The following is a 17,122-nucleotide window of genomic DNA, read 5'->3' on the forward strand; positions in this document are numbered from 1 at the left end:
GATTCCCATTCTTTGTTGCTATAGGCAGTACACTTCTATCATAAAGCGATCAATAATAATTAGGTGACTGGAATGAAATACAGTGCAGCATTATGCTTCCCACATCTGGAAGGAGAAACTCACTTAACTAGCCCTAAATCAATGACTTTTCTCTTTATTCCTGGGGGCGTGTTGGGCAGCAGAAAACAGGATGGAAATGTGAATTGTGGCTCGGTGCACAATCACAAAACAACTAGCTATTATGACACACTTCTTACAGGTAATAGAAGCAAGCCCAAGAGCATTAAACCTTTATTTCCCACATAAACACTTTCATCACATTGCACTCTCTGTCACTGTAGGGCCATCTGTTTCACATTTAACGGAAAAGCCTGTCATATGAGGTGGTATATCGGCGAAAGGACAAAGTGAAGGCTATAATCAGGGCTTAACGTAGACTGCTTTTCAGCTCTTGGTTTTATTAAATCATGTTATGCTATGTTCCCATAAGAGGTGGGGTGGGGGGCAGTAAATGAAGGAGTTATTTCTTTTGTGGCATAGATCTCAGTAGAGAAAAGTAATGCCTAAGTGCTGTTAGAATTTGATTTGAAGTTTCCTGTGCAGATTGGGGTGGGAGATAAAGAAAATGGAATTTGCAACTTGTAGCATCAACTTTCCTCAGGGCACTCCCCAACCTGAGGAGCCTGATCCTTGCAAAACTACTTCCCATAAGTTGCTTCTTGCTTGTCACTTCAAGAATGGGCTCCAAGAACAGTCATCCTATTTTCAAAATTCAGAATTATTACTTCTGCAAAATTATTCACCTCTAAAACTTACTGCCAACATTCACCACCCGCCCCCCGGCTCCCCCCCTCCCCCCCAAAAATACTCCAGATCTCAGTCTCGCTACCTAGAGACCTGCAAGCGTTAGGAGCAGCCCTCTACACTCTGGTCTGACCTATTTGAACAAAAGACCAGGAAAAGACTTGTGGCTTCTACTGCCTTATAATCACCCTTTCTTACATTAACAGGAGTTAGTTTGCTGGCCAACTGCATAATTTCATTATATGGTGGCTGAGTTTTTTATTCCCCTTTGGAGACTATTGCAACAGTACAGAGAGAAGCAAGGTTAGTAAGAATGTCTTCTTAATGTTTTTATTTTGGAAAATAGGACACATTGAGAAAATGCATCTAGCTTCAACATACAGTTTAATAGGTGGTTATGAAGTAACACTAGGTAAGCGCTGCCCAAATCAAAAAAGAAAATATGGACAGCACCCAGAAGCCGCTTAATGTGCCTTTCTAATTGCAGTTCCCCTCCCACCCAAGGTAGCACTAACCTGATTTTTAGTGTGACCATATCCTTTCTTTTCTTTGCAGTTTTAAATTCAGAGATATGTATCTCTAAACCACATATTTAGTTTTGCCAGTTCTCAAACTTTACATAGGTAGAGTCAGTATATGTGTTCTTTTGCGTTGCTCTGTTCACTCAACATACTTGTAAGGTTCATTCATTTACTTTTTATTTTGAAAATTTTCAAACATAAGTGAAGTTGAAAGAACTGTATAATGATCATATTATATAGTTGTATAGTTATATGACCATCACCTAACAGTTACTTGATTTGACCATATTTGTTTTTTCTTCTGAAATGTTTTAAAATAAATTACTGAATTCTCTAATTATGCATCTTTTTAAAAAATAAGAAAAATGTTCTCTATAACTACAAGACCGTTATAATACGTAGCAAAACTGATAATAATTTCCTAATATTTTCTTATACCCAGTCCGTATTCATATTTTTCCAGCTGACCCCAAAACGCTTTTACAGTTTTAACCAAAATCCATTTGTAAATCCACAGAGAATGTACTTTTAACAGCACAACTTACAGCTCAAAATGAATCTGTGATCCTCCCTTTTTCCCATCACTTTGTTAGTGGCCAGAGCTCCTGTGGGACCTGGCTGTGGGCACATCTCCCACGGTATTGAGAACAAATCGCCCCCTTCTGTGCTAATGGCCCCGTCCCACTCCCATGCTCTGACTCCAGAGGAATTATACTGTCTGAATTACTGTCAGAAGGAAGTGCCTAATATCAATTATGTCCAACCCAAAATTGTTATTTGGGGCAGACAGTATGTGGTACTGAGCTGCTCAAGGTTAAACAAGTCTAGTCTTTATTTATCTGGGGAATGCGTGGGGGCGGCCCATCAGGAGGCTCATTGGAATGCAGATCTCCTGCCAGCTCAAGTTCCCATCAGGAGGACAGTAGGTAGAGGGCTGGTCCCTTTGCTCCATCAGCATCTTCAGGTCAGTCATGCATTGCTCAGTGGTATTGCAGGACTTCGGGTTTTCGTTGTGTTTGATACGGACCTTTACTGGAAAACTCTTGACAGAAGAGACGGATGGACCTCCCTGGTTCCCTTGCTTCCTACAACCTGGTATTTAGATCAGCATCTCCCGGACATTCTCTCCAGAGTGACAGTCCATGGTACTCCATGAAAGGGTCACATTGTCAGATGAATTTGGGAGAAACACCAGGTCAAACTGAGTCAAGCAGGTTTCCTCACTGTAGGTATTTTTGTGCTAATGACCATTGTGATTCTCCATGGCCCATTGCGTTTCCCTAAACTATTGTCCTCAGAACCCTTTCTCAGAGCATCTAGGGGTTTATTATTCTGCACAACAGACTTTAGAAAGTGCTGTTCTAGATGACTTAGATGTAATCACAAACAACAGGAAATAAACAATCTCACCTCCTACCTCATGGGCCATGAAGAGTTTATTCACCCTAGCGAGGCGTCATTACACAGAACAATAACATCAGAGACAAGGAACTTGGCCCATGTCTCCCTCCACTTACACATTCGCTGACGTTCATGCTCTAACAATGGGGCATCAGGATCTGTGACTGTTATCATCTGATGAGGACAGGTAAGCCTTAGGTTCTTTTAGATGGAATTTCCACCTGGTCTGGCATTTTAGAGGGGGGAAATTCTAAACTGGTCAGTGTCTCTGATTCTGAGGATCACTTGGCCTTAATGGACAAATATTTTTTAATTCATAATTCAATAAGCTTTTCTTAGGTTCTTAAAAACCTTCTTGCCTAGTTATTCCATATTTGGCAAGTGTTTAGATATTCATAGGATTCTTGAGCATTTTCTGAGTTAGTAAGAGCACAATATTCGGTGCTCATGCGAATTGCTTCTAGATTAATATGAGTTCTTGAACACGTTTACCCATTCTGCCTGAAACTAGACATGTAGAGTTGCCTTCCTTTTTACTTTCTCTTCTTTTTCAATATAGCATTTAGATGGACAACCGTGTTGCTCTTCTCATCAGTTTCCTTATGAAATGAGAGATCAACTGGCAATTGCCATTTGATCTTTCATAATGGAAGACCTCCAGGTTTTCCCACATTTCCAAATCCTTGCTTTCTTGTATAAATCTAATTTGAAACAGATCCTCTTCAACTTACATAAATGAAAGCATTTTCTCTGGAGATGGGGTAAATGTGGGCTGAGGCATCATATCCTCATTACTCATGAAGTCAGATGGGAGCAGAGCTGCAGCCTAGACTCTCAAGGCTCACTCCGTTTGTCATTTGTAGATTTCTAGCCTAAATGCATTTTCACTGGAGTTGTAAGATTTTAAAAGGGTAAAAGCCACAGGTTTTACTTACAGGTTGACTATTTTAATGACTGAAGGTATAAGACTCTACAGTATGGTACTGAAAATTTTATCATTTCTCAGTTGTTTTCCCTCTTCAACCTTCTCTTCCCTACAGAATATAATGTAAAGGTAGTTGAGCAAAGAAATCAACAGAGATCAGTTATCCTAGAGAAAAGTATAAGTAGGTCCCTGCTATGTTACTCTGAGTAGAACCAAATGACTTGTGCCAGCATCAATATTGCTTTTTTCCATTTCCTCCGTTTTAAAATAATAAAGCAATACTTGATGTTAGAAAATATGAGTTCTTTCCTTCCATCAGTACTACCCTGCCCAGAAATTGTATATCTAGTGATATGTTTAAAAAATTCTTACTCCTGTTCACATGCATGCCTGAGCAATTATATTTACAATAGCAATGTTTGTATACCCCAAATTGGAATCAACTTACATTTACTTCAGTTGCAGATGGTTAAATAAAGTGTGGTGCTCATTGCCCATGTGATGGTGTGTGCTGCTCAAAAAGAATGAGGTGCTTCTGCATGTGCTGATGGGAAGAGCTCTAAAGCATGCTGATAAGTGAGAGGGAGAAAGACTAGAAAATGTGAGCATAAGGAGTCCTTTCATTTTTTAAAACTATATATACAGTTTTAAATATATGTGGGGGATGAGTATATGGGAAAGAGGGAGTGAAGAAGGGTGGAAAGGAGAGAGCCAGTATCAAAGGAGGCCAATAGGGCGATTTGGTGAGCTGGGTCTATGGAAGGAGGCAGGTGTAAAAGGACTTTGTTTCCTCTATTTTATTTGAATTATTTAAAGTGAAAATATTTTCGTAAATAAAAAATAAAAGCATATTGTGTATGCAGAAAGTAAGAAGAGAATGCCTAGTTATTTTTAACAAATTCATCCAATCCAGGCATTGACTAAGGAGAATGAGCCCATTCAAGATCCCTATTTTAAATTCATCGACATCAAAGAAGCTTGGATTCCTTGGCTTGGCACAAGGAACCCATGTGGATGAGGAGACTAGGAAAATAATTAAGGCGAGATGATGGGGAACAGGCTTTCAGTAAATGTGCCATGGACTGCAGTGGTGGCTCAGAAGAACTTACAAAAGTGATTAGACTGGAACTACTGTCACTCCATTATCCGTTAGTCTCCGGGGTCTGGGGGAATTTACTGCCTAGGATCAATTTTTCACCAGCCTTTCCATTTCTAAAGTGCTTGCTCAAATATAAACACATTTTTAAAAAAATAGATTGGAACATAAAGCTGTGGAAACTCCCCTAGTTATTTTTCTTTGCTTAAAAACCAGTGCAAGGATGGGTGCTTTTAAAACATAGCTCTTATGATTATTCAGGTGTGGGCCAGCAGATCAGGAGACACCTGCCATTGACAAGATAGTTTGCTAGACTCACAGATCCCAAGAGGAAGGGTTACGCCATGCCACGGGGCCGTATGGGGAAGCAGCGCTAGCCTAGAAAGGATCTGTCAGGAGACAGAGAGAGTGGTAGGAAAACATGGGCAAGAACATTTTATTGTAGCTTCTATGGGAAGGAATGGGCAGGGCAGGGTAAGCAGGCGCACTAACCTAGTTTGAATCATTTTAGCGACCTCTGGGGCACAGGGTCAGTCTCTAGTGATCTGTTACTTGCCCCAGTGGTTCTTAGGGCAAGAGGGAACAGTGGCCTATAGAACTGATAAAGGAGGTGGTTGAGGGTGTGGGCTCTGGATTGGTTGGTTTGCATATGAAAGGTGCACTCCTAGGCCAGTCCTTCACTCTCTGTATGAATTGGCTAGCCGTGGGAGGGACAGCCTCCTCAAGATCAGCAAGGCCCCAAGACCTCAAGACTTCAAACATCCAGAAAACAAAAAGGCATGGAATAACTGCCTGTCAAGGTTTTCTGCAATGGTTTTTATAGTAAGGTAGAGTTTGATGGCAAGCTTAGAAAGTCATCCTTGGACTTGCCAAACTTTGATATGGTTTTGGGGGGTGCCATTGTGGGCTATTTTTGGTACAGTGACTGAGAAATCCCTCTCCCACTCATTTCAGGCAGGAGAGGTGTGTGAAGCTTCCTTTGATGTGTTTGGATCTACTCAACTAAATTTTTTTACCAGTCTATAAAAGCAAATTAGTCATTTTTCCCCATTTCCTAACCTTTAGGCTATCTCATGGTTGGCATAGAAACTTAGACTGGATGTCCCTAAATTAGTCTTTGCACATTTGCTGGCTTATGCGATTTTGTTTTAGTGTTTTAGTTCCCATAGGACCATCTCTAAAGCCTATGACAGTGTCCCGCATTTACTGCGGCCAGGAAACATAGTTCTGTTCTAAAGGCCAAGGAGCTGCATTGGCACTGTCTGAGCTGTGTCTTCACTTTGAGGGGTAATGAGAGTCCTGCTTTTTATATGGTATTTTGGTACCACCATGTTAGACGTTAAAAATTGTTTATAGAAATTTGCCAGTATGTGCTACATTTCCAATCCTTTTATTTTAATGTTGTCCTCTTGCTTACCATGGCCTAAAGTTTATTAATATAACTACAGGCCCAGTGCATTAATTCGTGCACCAGTGGGGTTCTTCGGCCTGGCCTGTGGGATTGGACCAAAACTGCTCTCCGACATCCCCCAAGAGGTCCTGGATTGCGAGAGGGCATAGGTCATGCCGAGGGGCCTCATCGGTGCATGATCAGGGTCGGGGAGGGACACAGCAGGTTGGCCAGCCAGGGAGGGACTGTGAGAGGGCTCCAGGGTGTGTCCAGCCCATCTCGCTCAGTCCCAATCGGCCACACCCCAGCAGCAAGCTAACCTACAGGTCGGAGCGTCTGCCCCTGGTGGTCAGTGCACATCATAGCCACTGGTTGACTGGTTGACTGTCTGCCCTCTGGTGATCAGTGCACATCATAGCGAACGGTTGAGCGGCCTTAGCATATCATTAGCATATGATGCTTTGATTGGTTGAACAGCCAACTGGTCAACCAGACACTTAGCATATTAGGCTTTTATTATATAGGATTGTCTGCTTAGATTTACTAATTTTAACTGATGTTTTTGCCATTATTGGAATTTTTCCTTGTGGTCACTTTTTTTTCTATTTCTTAAGAGCTTTATTGAGGTAAAATTTACATGCCTTAAAATTAACTCACTATAAGTGTACAATTCAAGGATTTTAGTAAACATTAAGAGTTGTGCGGCCATCACCACAATCCAGTTTTTTAACCAAAAACGTTTACACCAGAATGTTTCCACATGTGGTCACTCAATTTATACTACCTTGTGCTTTAATAATGGAATAACATTAGAGGGAGGGACCCTTATACTTTAAATAGATTTTATTTTAAAATAAGTCCTTATTGACTTTATTTTTCATTTATACAAAAATATTACTCACCCATATGCTTTTTGCCAACAAGACAGTTTCTCAGTTTTCTTTTTTTAAAGAGATGGATAGGTTTATTCTTTTAACTTCCTTTGCCCACCTCTCAAAGACCCAGCACTCCCCGGTGGATTGGCTCACCATCATGCTCGAGTCCCATTTATCTGATGTGTTCCTGCCGTCCTTCGAGCAGGAATAGTACACGTTACCTCTTCCATTTTGCCCAATGCATTGCTCCTCTTCTTCTGGCTTCTTTAACTTTTCATAACTTATCTTTTTTGTTTTATTACCATTTTTGTTTTTTAATTACAGTCAACATATTAGTTTCAGGTGTATAGCATAGGAATTAGACATTTATATAACTTAGAAGGTGATCACCACAATAAGTCTAGTACCCACCTGACACCATCCATATTTATTACAATATTATTGACTATAGTCTCTAGGCTGTACTTCACATCAGTAAGCTGTGGCTGTTTTTATAACTGGCAGTTTGCACATCTTAATCCCTCCCCACTTTTCACCCCGCCTCAAACCCCTCCCATCTGGCAACCATAAAAATGTTCTTTGTATCTATGAGTTTATTTCTGTTTTGTTTGTTTAATTTGCTTTCTTAGATTCCACACATAAGTGAAATCATGTGGTATTTGTCTTTCTCTGTCTGACTTATTTCACATAGCATATTACTCTCTAGGTCAATCCATGTTGTCACAAATGACAAGATTTCATGGTTTTATGCTGAGTGATATTCAGTGTATGTATGTACCCTATCTTTTTTATCCATTTATCTTTTGATGGCCACTCAGGTTGCTTCCATATCTTGGCTTTATTTTTTCTTTTTGTCTTTATTCTACCCCAAACCAAAATTATTGGTGAGGGAGGATTGGACCTAGCCTTGGTGAGCTGGTCATTATATTTCCCCCACATTAAATCCTCTTCTCCCTGTGTTTTATGGCTCCATAGTAGACCAGCTAAAATGATCTGAATTGACCTTCTGCACCAAACAACCCACTTTATTTCACTCCCTGGAGCGGTAGTGAGTTTGTCTTTGGTCCCATTTAAACTTCGCTCTAACTTTGGAAGGGCTACTAGAAACAAGATTAGAAGAGAGGCATCACACATACCTTGTTAAAAGAGAGAGTGAGTAAAGAGTGCCTTAGAAGGGAGACGCTCCTAAAACTAAAGTGTAATTATGTCATTTTACCATGATGTTGAGCCCCAAACAAGCTAATCACAAAATTGCCTTCCAGTTTTAGAGCCTTATACATCAGGTAATATTTAGAGCCTGATATACATTATAGCCATCTTCATAACAATGTGGTATCATGGGGGGAGGGGAGGGCACGGGGGGTGCTAGAGGGAAGAGGCATTAACTTGCTTAGCACCACACACTTACTGCTGTGTGGCTCTGAGAAAGTTAATTTTTCTGGGCCTCAGGTACTTTACCTGTAAAATGGGGATGATAATATTTCACAGGATTGTGGTAAGTATTGTGGAATGCGTTAAATTACATGACATTCCACCCTTCTCAAAATGATCTGGGCAAAGGGTTCTGAACTAGGAAATGCACAAAGCCAGAGAATAAATAAGCCATCTCTTCCAAGAATGTCAATCAAACTTAGAAATGTGTGGTGGTGGGCAGGGAATATTTCATATTTACATAAGAGCAGATACATTATGTGAGGTCTATCTTAGTTCTTAAGGGAAGACTTGATACATTAAAGAAATGGCATGCTTAGGACAGGCAGCTTCAGTCATACCCCTGGCGCCCCTGGCATCACTCCTTGGCCATCAGGAGTCTTTCCATGGGAAAGGTGAGAAGCACTGGTACATGAGAGAGTCTAGCAAATCAGTATCACACAGCACAGTCTCATTTACCTCCCATCCTCATCTTATGAAGGATCCAACTACATTTCCCTAGCACATGCTTGATGTCTCCTCTTAGGCATGGCTAACACTGAGCTCTCCATCATCCCTCCAAACCTGATTCTGACCCTCGGTCCCCTACCTTAGTAATGGACAGACACCACCATCCATTCAGCTATGCAAGTCAGGAACCGATGGAGTTGTCCTTGACCCCTCTCTCTTTCCTTCACATCCCACGTCTAATCCTTCACTTTAAGTCATGGCATCAATGCCACCTTCAGGTGTCCTGAATGCGTCCTTTGGCTCCATCTCCGTCACCAGCATCTTAGTCTAAACGGCCATCATCTCCTGCCAAACTGACTTAATCGCCTACCACTTGGCCTACTTCCGACCCAGTTTTCTCACTAAAGTGGATATGATCTTTCAGATACTCAGCTAGTGTCATTTATTCCCACTGTCCTTAGAGTAACACGGTCCATGAGGCCCTGCATGCTCCGGCCCCTCTGCCCATCTCCACCTGGTGCTGGTGGCTGCAGTTACATCAACTTGCTCTCCTTTTGTCCTCGGCACCGTGATTTCTCCATCGAGAACCATTGCCCAGCCTGCTAGGTCTGGAGTGTTTCCCCGAAGCCCATGCCTGATGGTCATTTGCTGAGACCATGTATCTTCCTCTTCCAAACTCAGCTCAGCGGTCTCTTCCTCAGAAGAACCGTTTCTAATGCTCCAGCTTAATTATCATACGTTCTGGTAGAACCATGTTCCTTTCTTTTAAGGGGCCTTCTCTCAGCTTGTAATCGCACATTAAGTAATGTCACTTGGTGACTGTAAATTCTATGAGGGTAGGGACTGTCCCTTTGGTCACCATCACCTCCGGACCTCGCAGAGTGGCTTTCCCCAACGGCAGCAGGTCCCTGTTGCTGAGTGAGTGCCATGAGACAGCTGAGGTCCTGATGGCCCAGTGTGTGGCCCGAGGCCGTCTGTGTTCTACGGATACTTGCAGCCTGGGAACTCCATGCCCAGGGCCTGCCCCTCTTGCTGCAGGTACTCTGTTCAGCACTGTGGATCCAGTCCATCCACTTTCTTCTGTGGTTTTGAAAAGCCCTGGGAAACCCCATTCTGTTCAAGAGAAATCTGTTCAATGTATGTGGTTCAGTACAGGGTGGCAAAGCACATCTTTATGTCACCCACAAGACCTGGCAATAAACTTCTTGCTTAACACCCCGCCCTCACCCCCCTACCCCCACCCCCACCCATCTCCCCTTGCTCTCTTTTCCCACTGTGCCGCAGCCAGTCTTTTTAAAGCAGGCAGGACTTTCTAACCTAGCTGGAGACTCTGCTCTTTCCCTTCTCTGGTTGTTCCTCTTCTGCATAAAGAACACCTTTCTGCTCTCCTGCCACCGTGTAGCATGCCATTGGGTATGGGTCAAAACTCCTCCATCGCCCCCAAATCAACACTGCCTCACTGCTCCAGGGTCCCTACACCCCACCGCTGATGCTTGTCCTCCCGTACAACCCTCCTGCCCTCCCCTCTGTGGGTATATATCTATATGTATCTGTTTTATTATTATGTTCTCAGTAAGCTATATACAAGTGTAGCCTAACTTGACATTTCTTTTTCTGTCTTGTACCCCTTAATCATTGTAAGTTAACAGAAAGAGTTAGAACATAACTTTTTAAAAATAGTAAGTCCCAAAATATATCATCAGTGATGTGATTTTCAGTCTTGATATGGCTGAGAATAGCCCAGAGAGCTTTCTGTTACCATACAGATGTCCACGTCCCACCTGAGCCTTTTGCATCAGAGTAGCTGGGGCTGAGCGCATCCCAGACCCGCAGAGTGGCTAAGGTCACAGCCCGTGGGTATCCGAGGTAGAGTCACAGCCCCTGTTCCCTTGCTGGCTTCCTGGTTTTATTGGTGTTATTTGCACTAAATTATAGTGTGTGTGTGTGTGTGTGTGTGTGTGTGTGTGTGTGTAAGAGGGAAGGAGAGAGAGAGACAGAGAGACTAGTCTGTATCTGAATTTGTCTACATAAAATAGTTTCCTTGTTTTATAACTGGCTTTTCCCCCTGAATAACTGTGTATTGAAATGATGTGGATATTCTCAAACTGACAAAAGCAACCAAAATCACCTGCCTTCCCTGCACTGGGTATTCACCCAGAACCGCAGCGTCAGCTGCTGGAATGGCTTTCTTATGGGCTGCTCCCTGCCCCGCCCACCTTGGGCCCCAGGCCTGCCTTTAGTGCTGCCCCTCACTGCTCCACTTCTGTGCCCTCTTTCCACTTGAATTGCCCTCTGCCATGCCCATCGATTCGAGAGGAAATCTCCCTTTCCCCCCCGTCAGTTCCCACCTGCTGGAGCTTTTGAGTTCCAGTGGGGTGAAGGGGGGTGCATTTTGGTGATTGAACAGTTCATTCCTCACTCAGGGGCTCCAGCTTGGAGGGTAGAGAGGACAGCAGTAGTCCTCTGTCTCTCCATCCAAAGAGCTCACTAGAAGATAATTTCATACCATTTTTGTAATAGCCAAGGAGCAAAAACTCCTCAGTGAGGCCAGATCTACATGAACTAGAGCTTTAAGAAAGAAATCCCAGCTATGAAAAAATACCATACTCAGGAAACGCGCTGCGAGGCAGAGGTTAAACTGAGATCAGAGATGGTGTTTCTGATTTGAATCCTGATTCCTCCTCTCAGGGACCTTGTGACTGACAGGTGGTTGAGCTTCTCTCTGCTACAGTTTCCTCAACCGTAAATCAGGATTCAGTAAAATGAAATAATGCCTACCTTGTAGGTAATTTGAAGATCGTTTTAAAAATTAAGTGAAATGTCTGATTAAAATGCTGATCATAGTATCATGATAATGTTAGGTGATATCATTAACTTTTTACTAGTAAAGTAGAATTTACACAAACTTTCCCATACGTTACATTTCAATATGTTGAAATACGATTCCTTTGAAAACGGTTTTTGTTGCCTATTCACAACCGCTTCTCTGTTTGTGTTTTGCTTGCAGCGCTGGAAAGGAAAATATCCATGAGGCAAAGCAGAGAGGAGCTGATAAAACGAGGAGTCTTGAAGGAAATTTATGACAAAGGTAAGGGGAACTGGTCCACCCTCCATGGGCTGGGAAGGCGTGCATGGAGTCTGGGTGCGTGTTTCTCGGAGTTGGATACAGTTTTCTGCATCACTTTATCAGGGTTTGAACCTGTAAAACTCCAGACAGTTTTGGAGAGAAAAGAGAAAGTGGCAGACGGTGATATAAGCTGTCAGCATTATATGAGGCGGGGACACAAGCTCCCTTGTTCTCAGCATTGGAATCAAACCACAGGATGCTAAGAAAAACGACATGGCTCCAGGAATGATGTGGGTACTGCTTGTGAGCCTGCTGGTGTTCGAATACACACAGCTGGCGTGGATGTAATTGCTTAAGCTCTTTCAGACACTGGGGTTCCCAAGACAAGTGTCAGAAATCCCCAGCATCGAGAATTTCCCTAACAGATTTTTCTGGACAGTCCACTTTCCCACAATAGGAGAAATCAAAGTGAGTAAAATTATAAAGTAAAACTGTGCATATGTGATATTTCAAAAGCCAATAGTTACAGCGATTCCAGTGTTCTGTGTCCACAAGTGCTTGCCAATGAATACTGCGTGTCTTTGGCTTATTGGATTACTGCCTTTGAATCAAATGCATGGAGTGGTTCACACAGTATAGTAACTATTCTTCACTCCTTTTTTCTAAGAGTTTTGCTATTTTGAGTTGCACTCTCTGTTCTCTCCCAGGGCCACACATCACTGAAAGCTTTAAGTGAAATGACAGGCTGCTGGTTCCAATCTTGTAATTGTCTGTTTCACATCTTCTTACTCCGGGCTAGTGTTATTTGATGGGCCGTATTATTGGAGCACATAGTCTGCTCTAAAGATCCATCTTGATAACAAGGGTGATCCTGTAGTTCTGACAACACAGCCCGTCTGCCCTGCTGTTGTAGGTCTTCTGCAGGCCTCGTTTGTGTTCCGTTCAGAAAGGCAGGTGTGTTTCCGCCTGCGGTGCCTCTCTCTGGCGCCATCTCTTTTCAGTGAGTCGGTCCCTACTCCCTGGTGCATTTCACTCACCCGTTCCTGTTGCGGGGCCTCCCAGTGGCGCTGTTCGAGTATTTTCTCTTGGCACAACGTGCTGCCGAGAAATGGGACAAGCAGGAAGAGGCACCGCTCTGGCCCTGCTTCATGGCAGGGGATCTGGAGGCAGGGTGTGAAATCGTACTATTTCAAATGACCTTCTATAATCCTCAGAGCCCCCTGGGGCCAAGGAATCCTTATGGGGAGCCAGTTTATCCTGCTTCTGAGGAAGGCCACACCCAAGCACAGCTTCTCTGGTTGAGTAAGCTTTCCAAGGAAAGAGAATCCATAATTTTGTCACTTTTCTCCAATGTCTTGCTTTCTGTACAAAATCCCAAAGCCTTTCTCATACCGACCTTAAGTCTTCATGCTTCATTCCAAACTCCTTTCTTCATATTCACTCCCTAGGAGAGATGGTAGGGGATCCTATGTAATTAAAACCCTAATATGCAAATTGACCAAACAGCCCGAAATACTGGTGGAACAACTGGTTGCTATGACATGCACTGACCACCAGGGGGAAGATGCTCAATGCCGGAACTGCGCCCCCTGGTGGCCAGTGCACTCCCACAAGGGTAGCGCTGCTCAACCAGAACCAGGCTCATGGCTGGCCAACGCAGCGGCAGTGGTGGGAGCCTCTCCCGCCTCCACTGCCGGTGGGCAGTAAGGAGCAAGGGGTCCCAGAATGCAAGAGCCCCGGACTGCGAGAGGGATGTCTGCCTGCTGGCTTAGGCCTGATGCCCTATGCCGGCAGGCAGACATCCCCCAAGCAGTCCCAGACTGCGAGAGGGCGCAGGCCAGGCTCAGTGGATAAAGCATCGGCCTTCAGACTGAAGGGTCCCAGGTTCAGTCTGGTCAAGGGCACATGCTTGGGTTGCTGGCTTGATCCCCAGTAGGGGGCTTGCAAGGGGCAGCCAATCAATGATTCCCTGTCATCATTGATGTTTCTATCTCTCTCTCTTTCTCCCTTCCTCTCTGAAATAAATAAAAATATATTAAAAAGAAAATTTTAAAAAATATATGATTCTTGGGTGGGGCTGTGACACAATTCAGTCCATAACAACATGTAAAGTCAGAATCGTAGCTATCATTCCATAAATTCTCAAGAAATTGTTACCATACCATTATCAGTAGTAGTCTCATCATTACTATCATTATTGACATTTTTTTAAAACTCTTTACATGCCTTACCCTAGGTCAGTAGGCCCAGGACTTAGGAGGGAACATCATTGTCCCCTTTTATCTGAGGTGCAGAGATCTCCCACAGTGGTCTTACCAATGAGCATTTCTGATTTCTTAGGATATAGTCCTAGAAGTGGGATGATTGGGTCAAATGGGAGTTCCGTTTTTAATTTCTTGAGGAAACTCCACAGTGGCTGCACCAATCTGCATTACTGTCAGCATTATATTAGGGTTTCCTTTTCTCCACACCTCACCAACACTTGCCGTTGGTTGATTTGTTGATGATAGCCATTCTGACAGGTGTGAGGTGATATCGCACCCCTATGTTCACAGCAGCACAATTTACAATAGCTAAGACTTGGAAACAGCCTAAGTGCCCATCAGCAGATGAGTGGATTAGAAAACTGTGGCACATCTACACAATGAATATGACACTGCTTTAAAAAGAAAGAACTCTTACCATTTGCAACAGCGTGGATGGACCCGGAGAGTGTTATGCTGAGCAAAATAAGCCAGTCAGAGAGAGATAAGTATCACATAATCTCACTCAGATGTGGAATCTAATGAACCAAATAAATTTATGATCAAAAATAGACCCAGAGCCACAGAAGCATGAACAGACTGATGAACTTCAGAGGGAAGGCAGAGGAGAGTGAGCGGGAAGATATCAACCAAAGAACTTACATGAATACAGTATAACCTGTGGACACAGACCGCGGGGTGGTGAGGGCCTGGGATAGGAGTGGGCTGGAAGAGGTTAATAGGGGGGAAAGGAGGACCTATGTAATACTTTCTATAATGGAGATTAAAAGAAAGAGGGGGAAAAAATGGTCTTACCAATGTCAGTGGCCGAGGAGAATCCAGCCCCCTGAGGCCTGGTTTAATGTCTTTCTCACGCCTCCAACCTGCCTCCCCTCAGTCTCCAAATGGGTTGCTTTCCTGTGATTCATTCTTTTCTTTCTATGACATCATTCACCTCACTGTATCTGGGATTCTTATGGGTAAAACAAATTAAATTATTGCACACCCTGAGTGAACAGCAAGTGGCAAAGAGACCCTAATTGTTTATCAAATTGTTCACTTCAAAGATAAATTTCCTAGATTTGGAGAAGCCATTCCATATGCCTGGCTGGCAGTTCCTCATTATGCACCACCTCTTGTGTTAGCAAATGTGACTCCAGTCACCTGGCAGCAGAATGGTGTCCACCAGAGATGTGTGGTCCCTGACAGGTGCCCACTGATTTTTCACTCCTGCGTCGGTGGGCGGCCGAGCGCAGCTGCAAGCCCCCTCTCACGCTGCAGTCACGTTGTTTTGTGCTAACATGGTAGAAAGCAGTTTAACTTTGGTAGATAAGCTTTTCTCTTCCAGCTTCCTTGCATTATTGATTTTGCTTAGTAATAACCCATTCGTTCATAGAAAAGATAAAAATACAGTGTAGTGATTTGAAATTTGTCACTTTGAGGGCAGCAGGGCGAACTCAGAATTAATGAGGTTTTATTTCTCTGCTAGGGCTCCTCAGATTCTTGATACTTTTCTCAGCAGGTTAAAATCCCAAACCGGGCCATAAATTCAAATCAGGCAAAATGAGAGCTCGGGCTGAAGAGGCAGTGTTATCCTAGGTGTCTATAGCAGCTAGTCCAGGAATTCCTCACTTAATACAATATGTCAGAAGTGGGGAGCATACGCTCCTCAGTGGCTTGTAACTTTTAATTGGTTTACACAAAAAAATCCCTTAAGTTTGGAGTCCAAAGGAGCTTTAGGTTAAAGTTTGGAAACCAGAGAAAATCATTTTATCCTTGGATGTATACTGAGACCATGTGAGAATGTGGCTATCTTTGAAAACTATATAATAAAAAAGTTTTTAATTATGTTAGTCGTGATGTGTATAGGAGCATAAAATTATAAATTGTTTTTCTCCCGTTTTCTAAATTTTCCAGAATACTTATTTAGCAGTGGGATGAGGTTCAAACATTAAATATAAAAACGCTAAATCAATGGTGGAACATAATCTATAATTTGATGGACAGGTTATTTTTAACTGTTTATCCCCCAATCTCATGGCCTCTTTGTTTGTGAACTAAAACTCAAGGATTCCCCTACGCCCCTAGGACATTCATTGGTTCATTCAGCAAATTGGTGTCGAGCTAAAGTGATAACCAAAACAGTGAAATCCTCACCTTCGAGGAGTTCACATGCTACTACAGGGAATAATTAAACAAGTATGTGATATATTGTCAAGGAGTGATAAACACTATGTAAGAAAATAAAGCAGCCAGCTAAAGAGACAAACTCAGAGAGAGAATGATAATTTCAGGTAAATGAAATCATGGAGGACCTCTGGAGGAGGTGATATTTGTACAGAGACCTAAATGAAAGATCAGTAGCTGAAACAGCAGCATTGGTCCTACTTCAAAACAAATTGTAACCTAATTCATGAGCTCTTAAGTTTTTTAAATTAACTCCCTGTTTCTTTAAAATTAAAACTTCTGTATTGCATTTGCCTCTCTCAGTTCTCATAAATCAGAGCACATCATCCCTGCTCAAAGCATGCAGTGGCTCCACATTTAAGAAAAATTCCAAGTTCCCAGGACAGTACGAAGCCCTCCACGCCTGGCCCTCCAACCCCTAAGTTGCTTCAACTCCCTGGCCATACCTCCTGGTAACTTTCTCTCTGTGGCATCTCTCCATCCCTGCTGTCCAACCCTAGAGGTTGGCATGGCCACGCCCTCTTCCCAGAATCCTCTTCCCCAGATCTCCATCCACATGGTTCACTTCTTTTTCAGTCTTTGCTCAGATGTCACCTTCTCAATGAAGCTTACCCTAGGACAGTGATGGCAAACCTATGACACACATGTCAGAGGTGACACGCGAACTCATTTTTTTGGTTGATTTTTCTTTGTTAAATAGCATTTAAATATATAAAATAAATATCAAAAATA

At 43.0% G+C, this 17,122-nt stretch overlaps 1 protein-coding gene across 7 annotated transcripts in view; it reads left to right on the plus strand.

Moving 5' to 3' along the window:
• PHACTR1 (phosphatase and actin regulator 1) overlaps positions 1-17,122 on the plus strand; it is a 507,187-nt gene that overhangs the window by 387,149 nt on the left and 102,916 nt on the right. For all 7 annotated transcript variants that reach the window (XM_081085614.1, XM_081085612.1, XM_081085613.1 and 4 more), the window contains one exon: positions 11,901-11,981. In XM_081085614.1, the coding sequence (XP_080941740.1) occupies positions 11,901-11,981 (81 nt within the window). The remainder of the gene's footprint in view (positions 1-11,900; positions 11,982-17,122) is intronic.

This window comes from Myotis nattereri (assembly GCF_964212035.1).
Source record: "Myotis nattereri genome assembly, chromosome: 3".
NCBI lineage: Eukaryota > Metazoa > Chordata > Mammalia > Chiroptera > Vespertilionidae > Myotis > Myotis nattereri.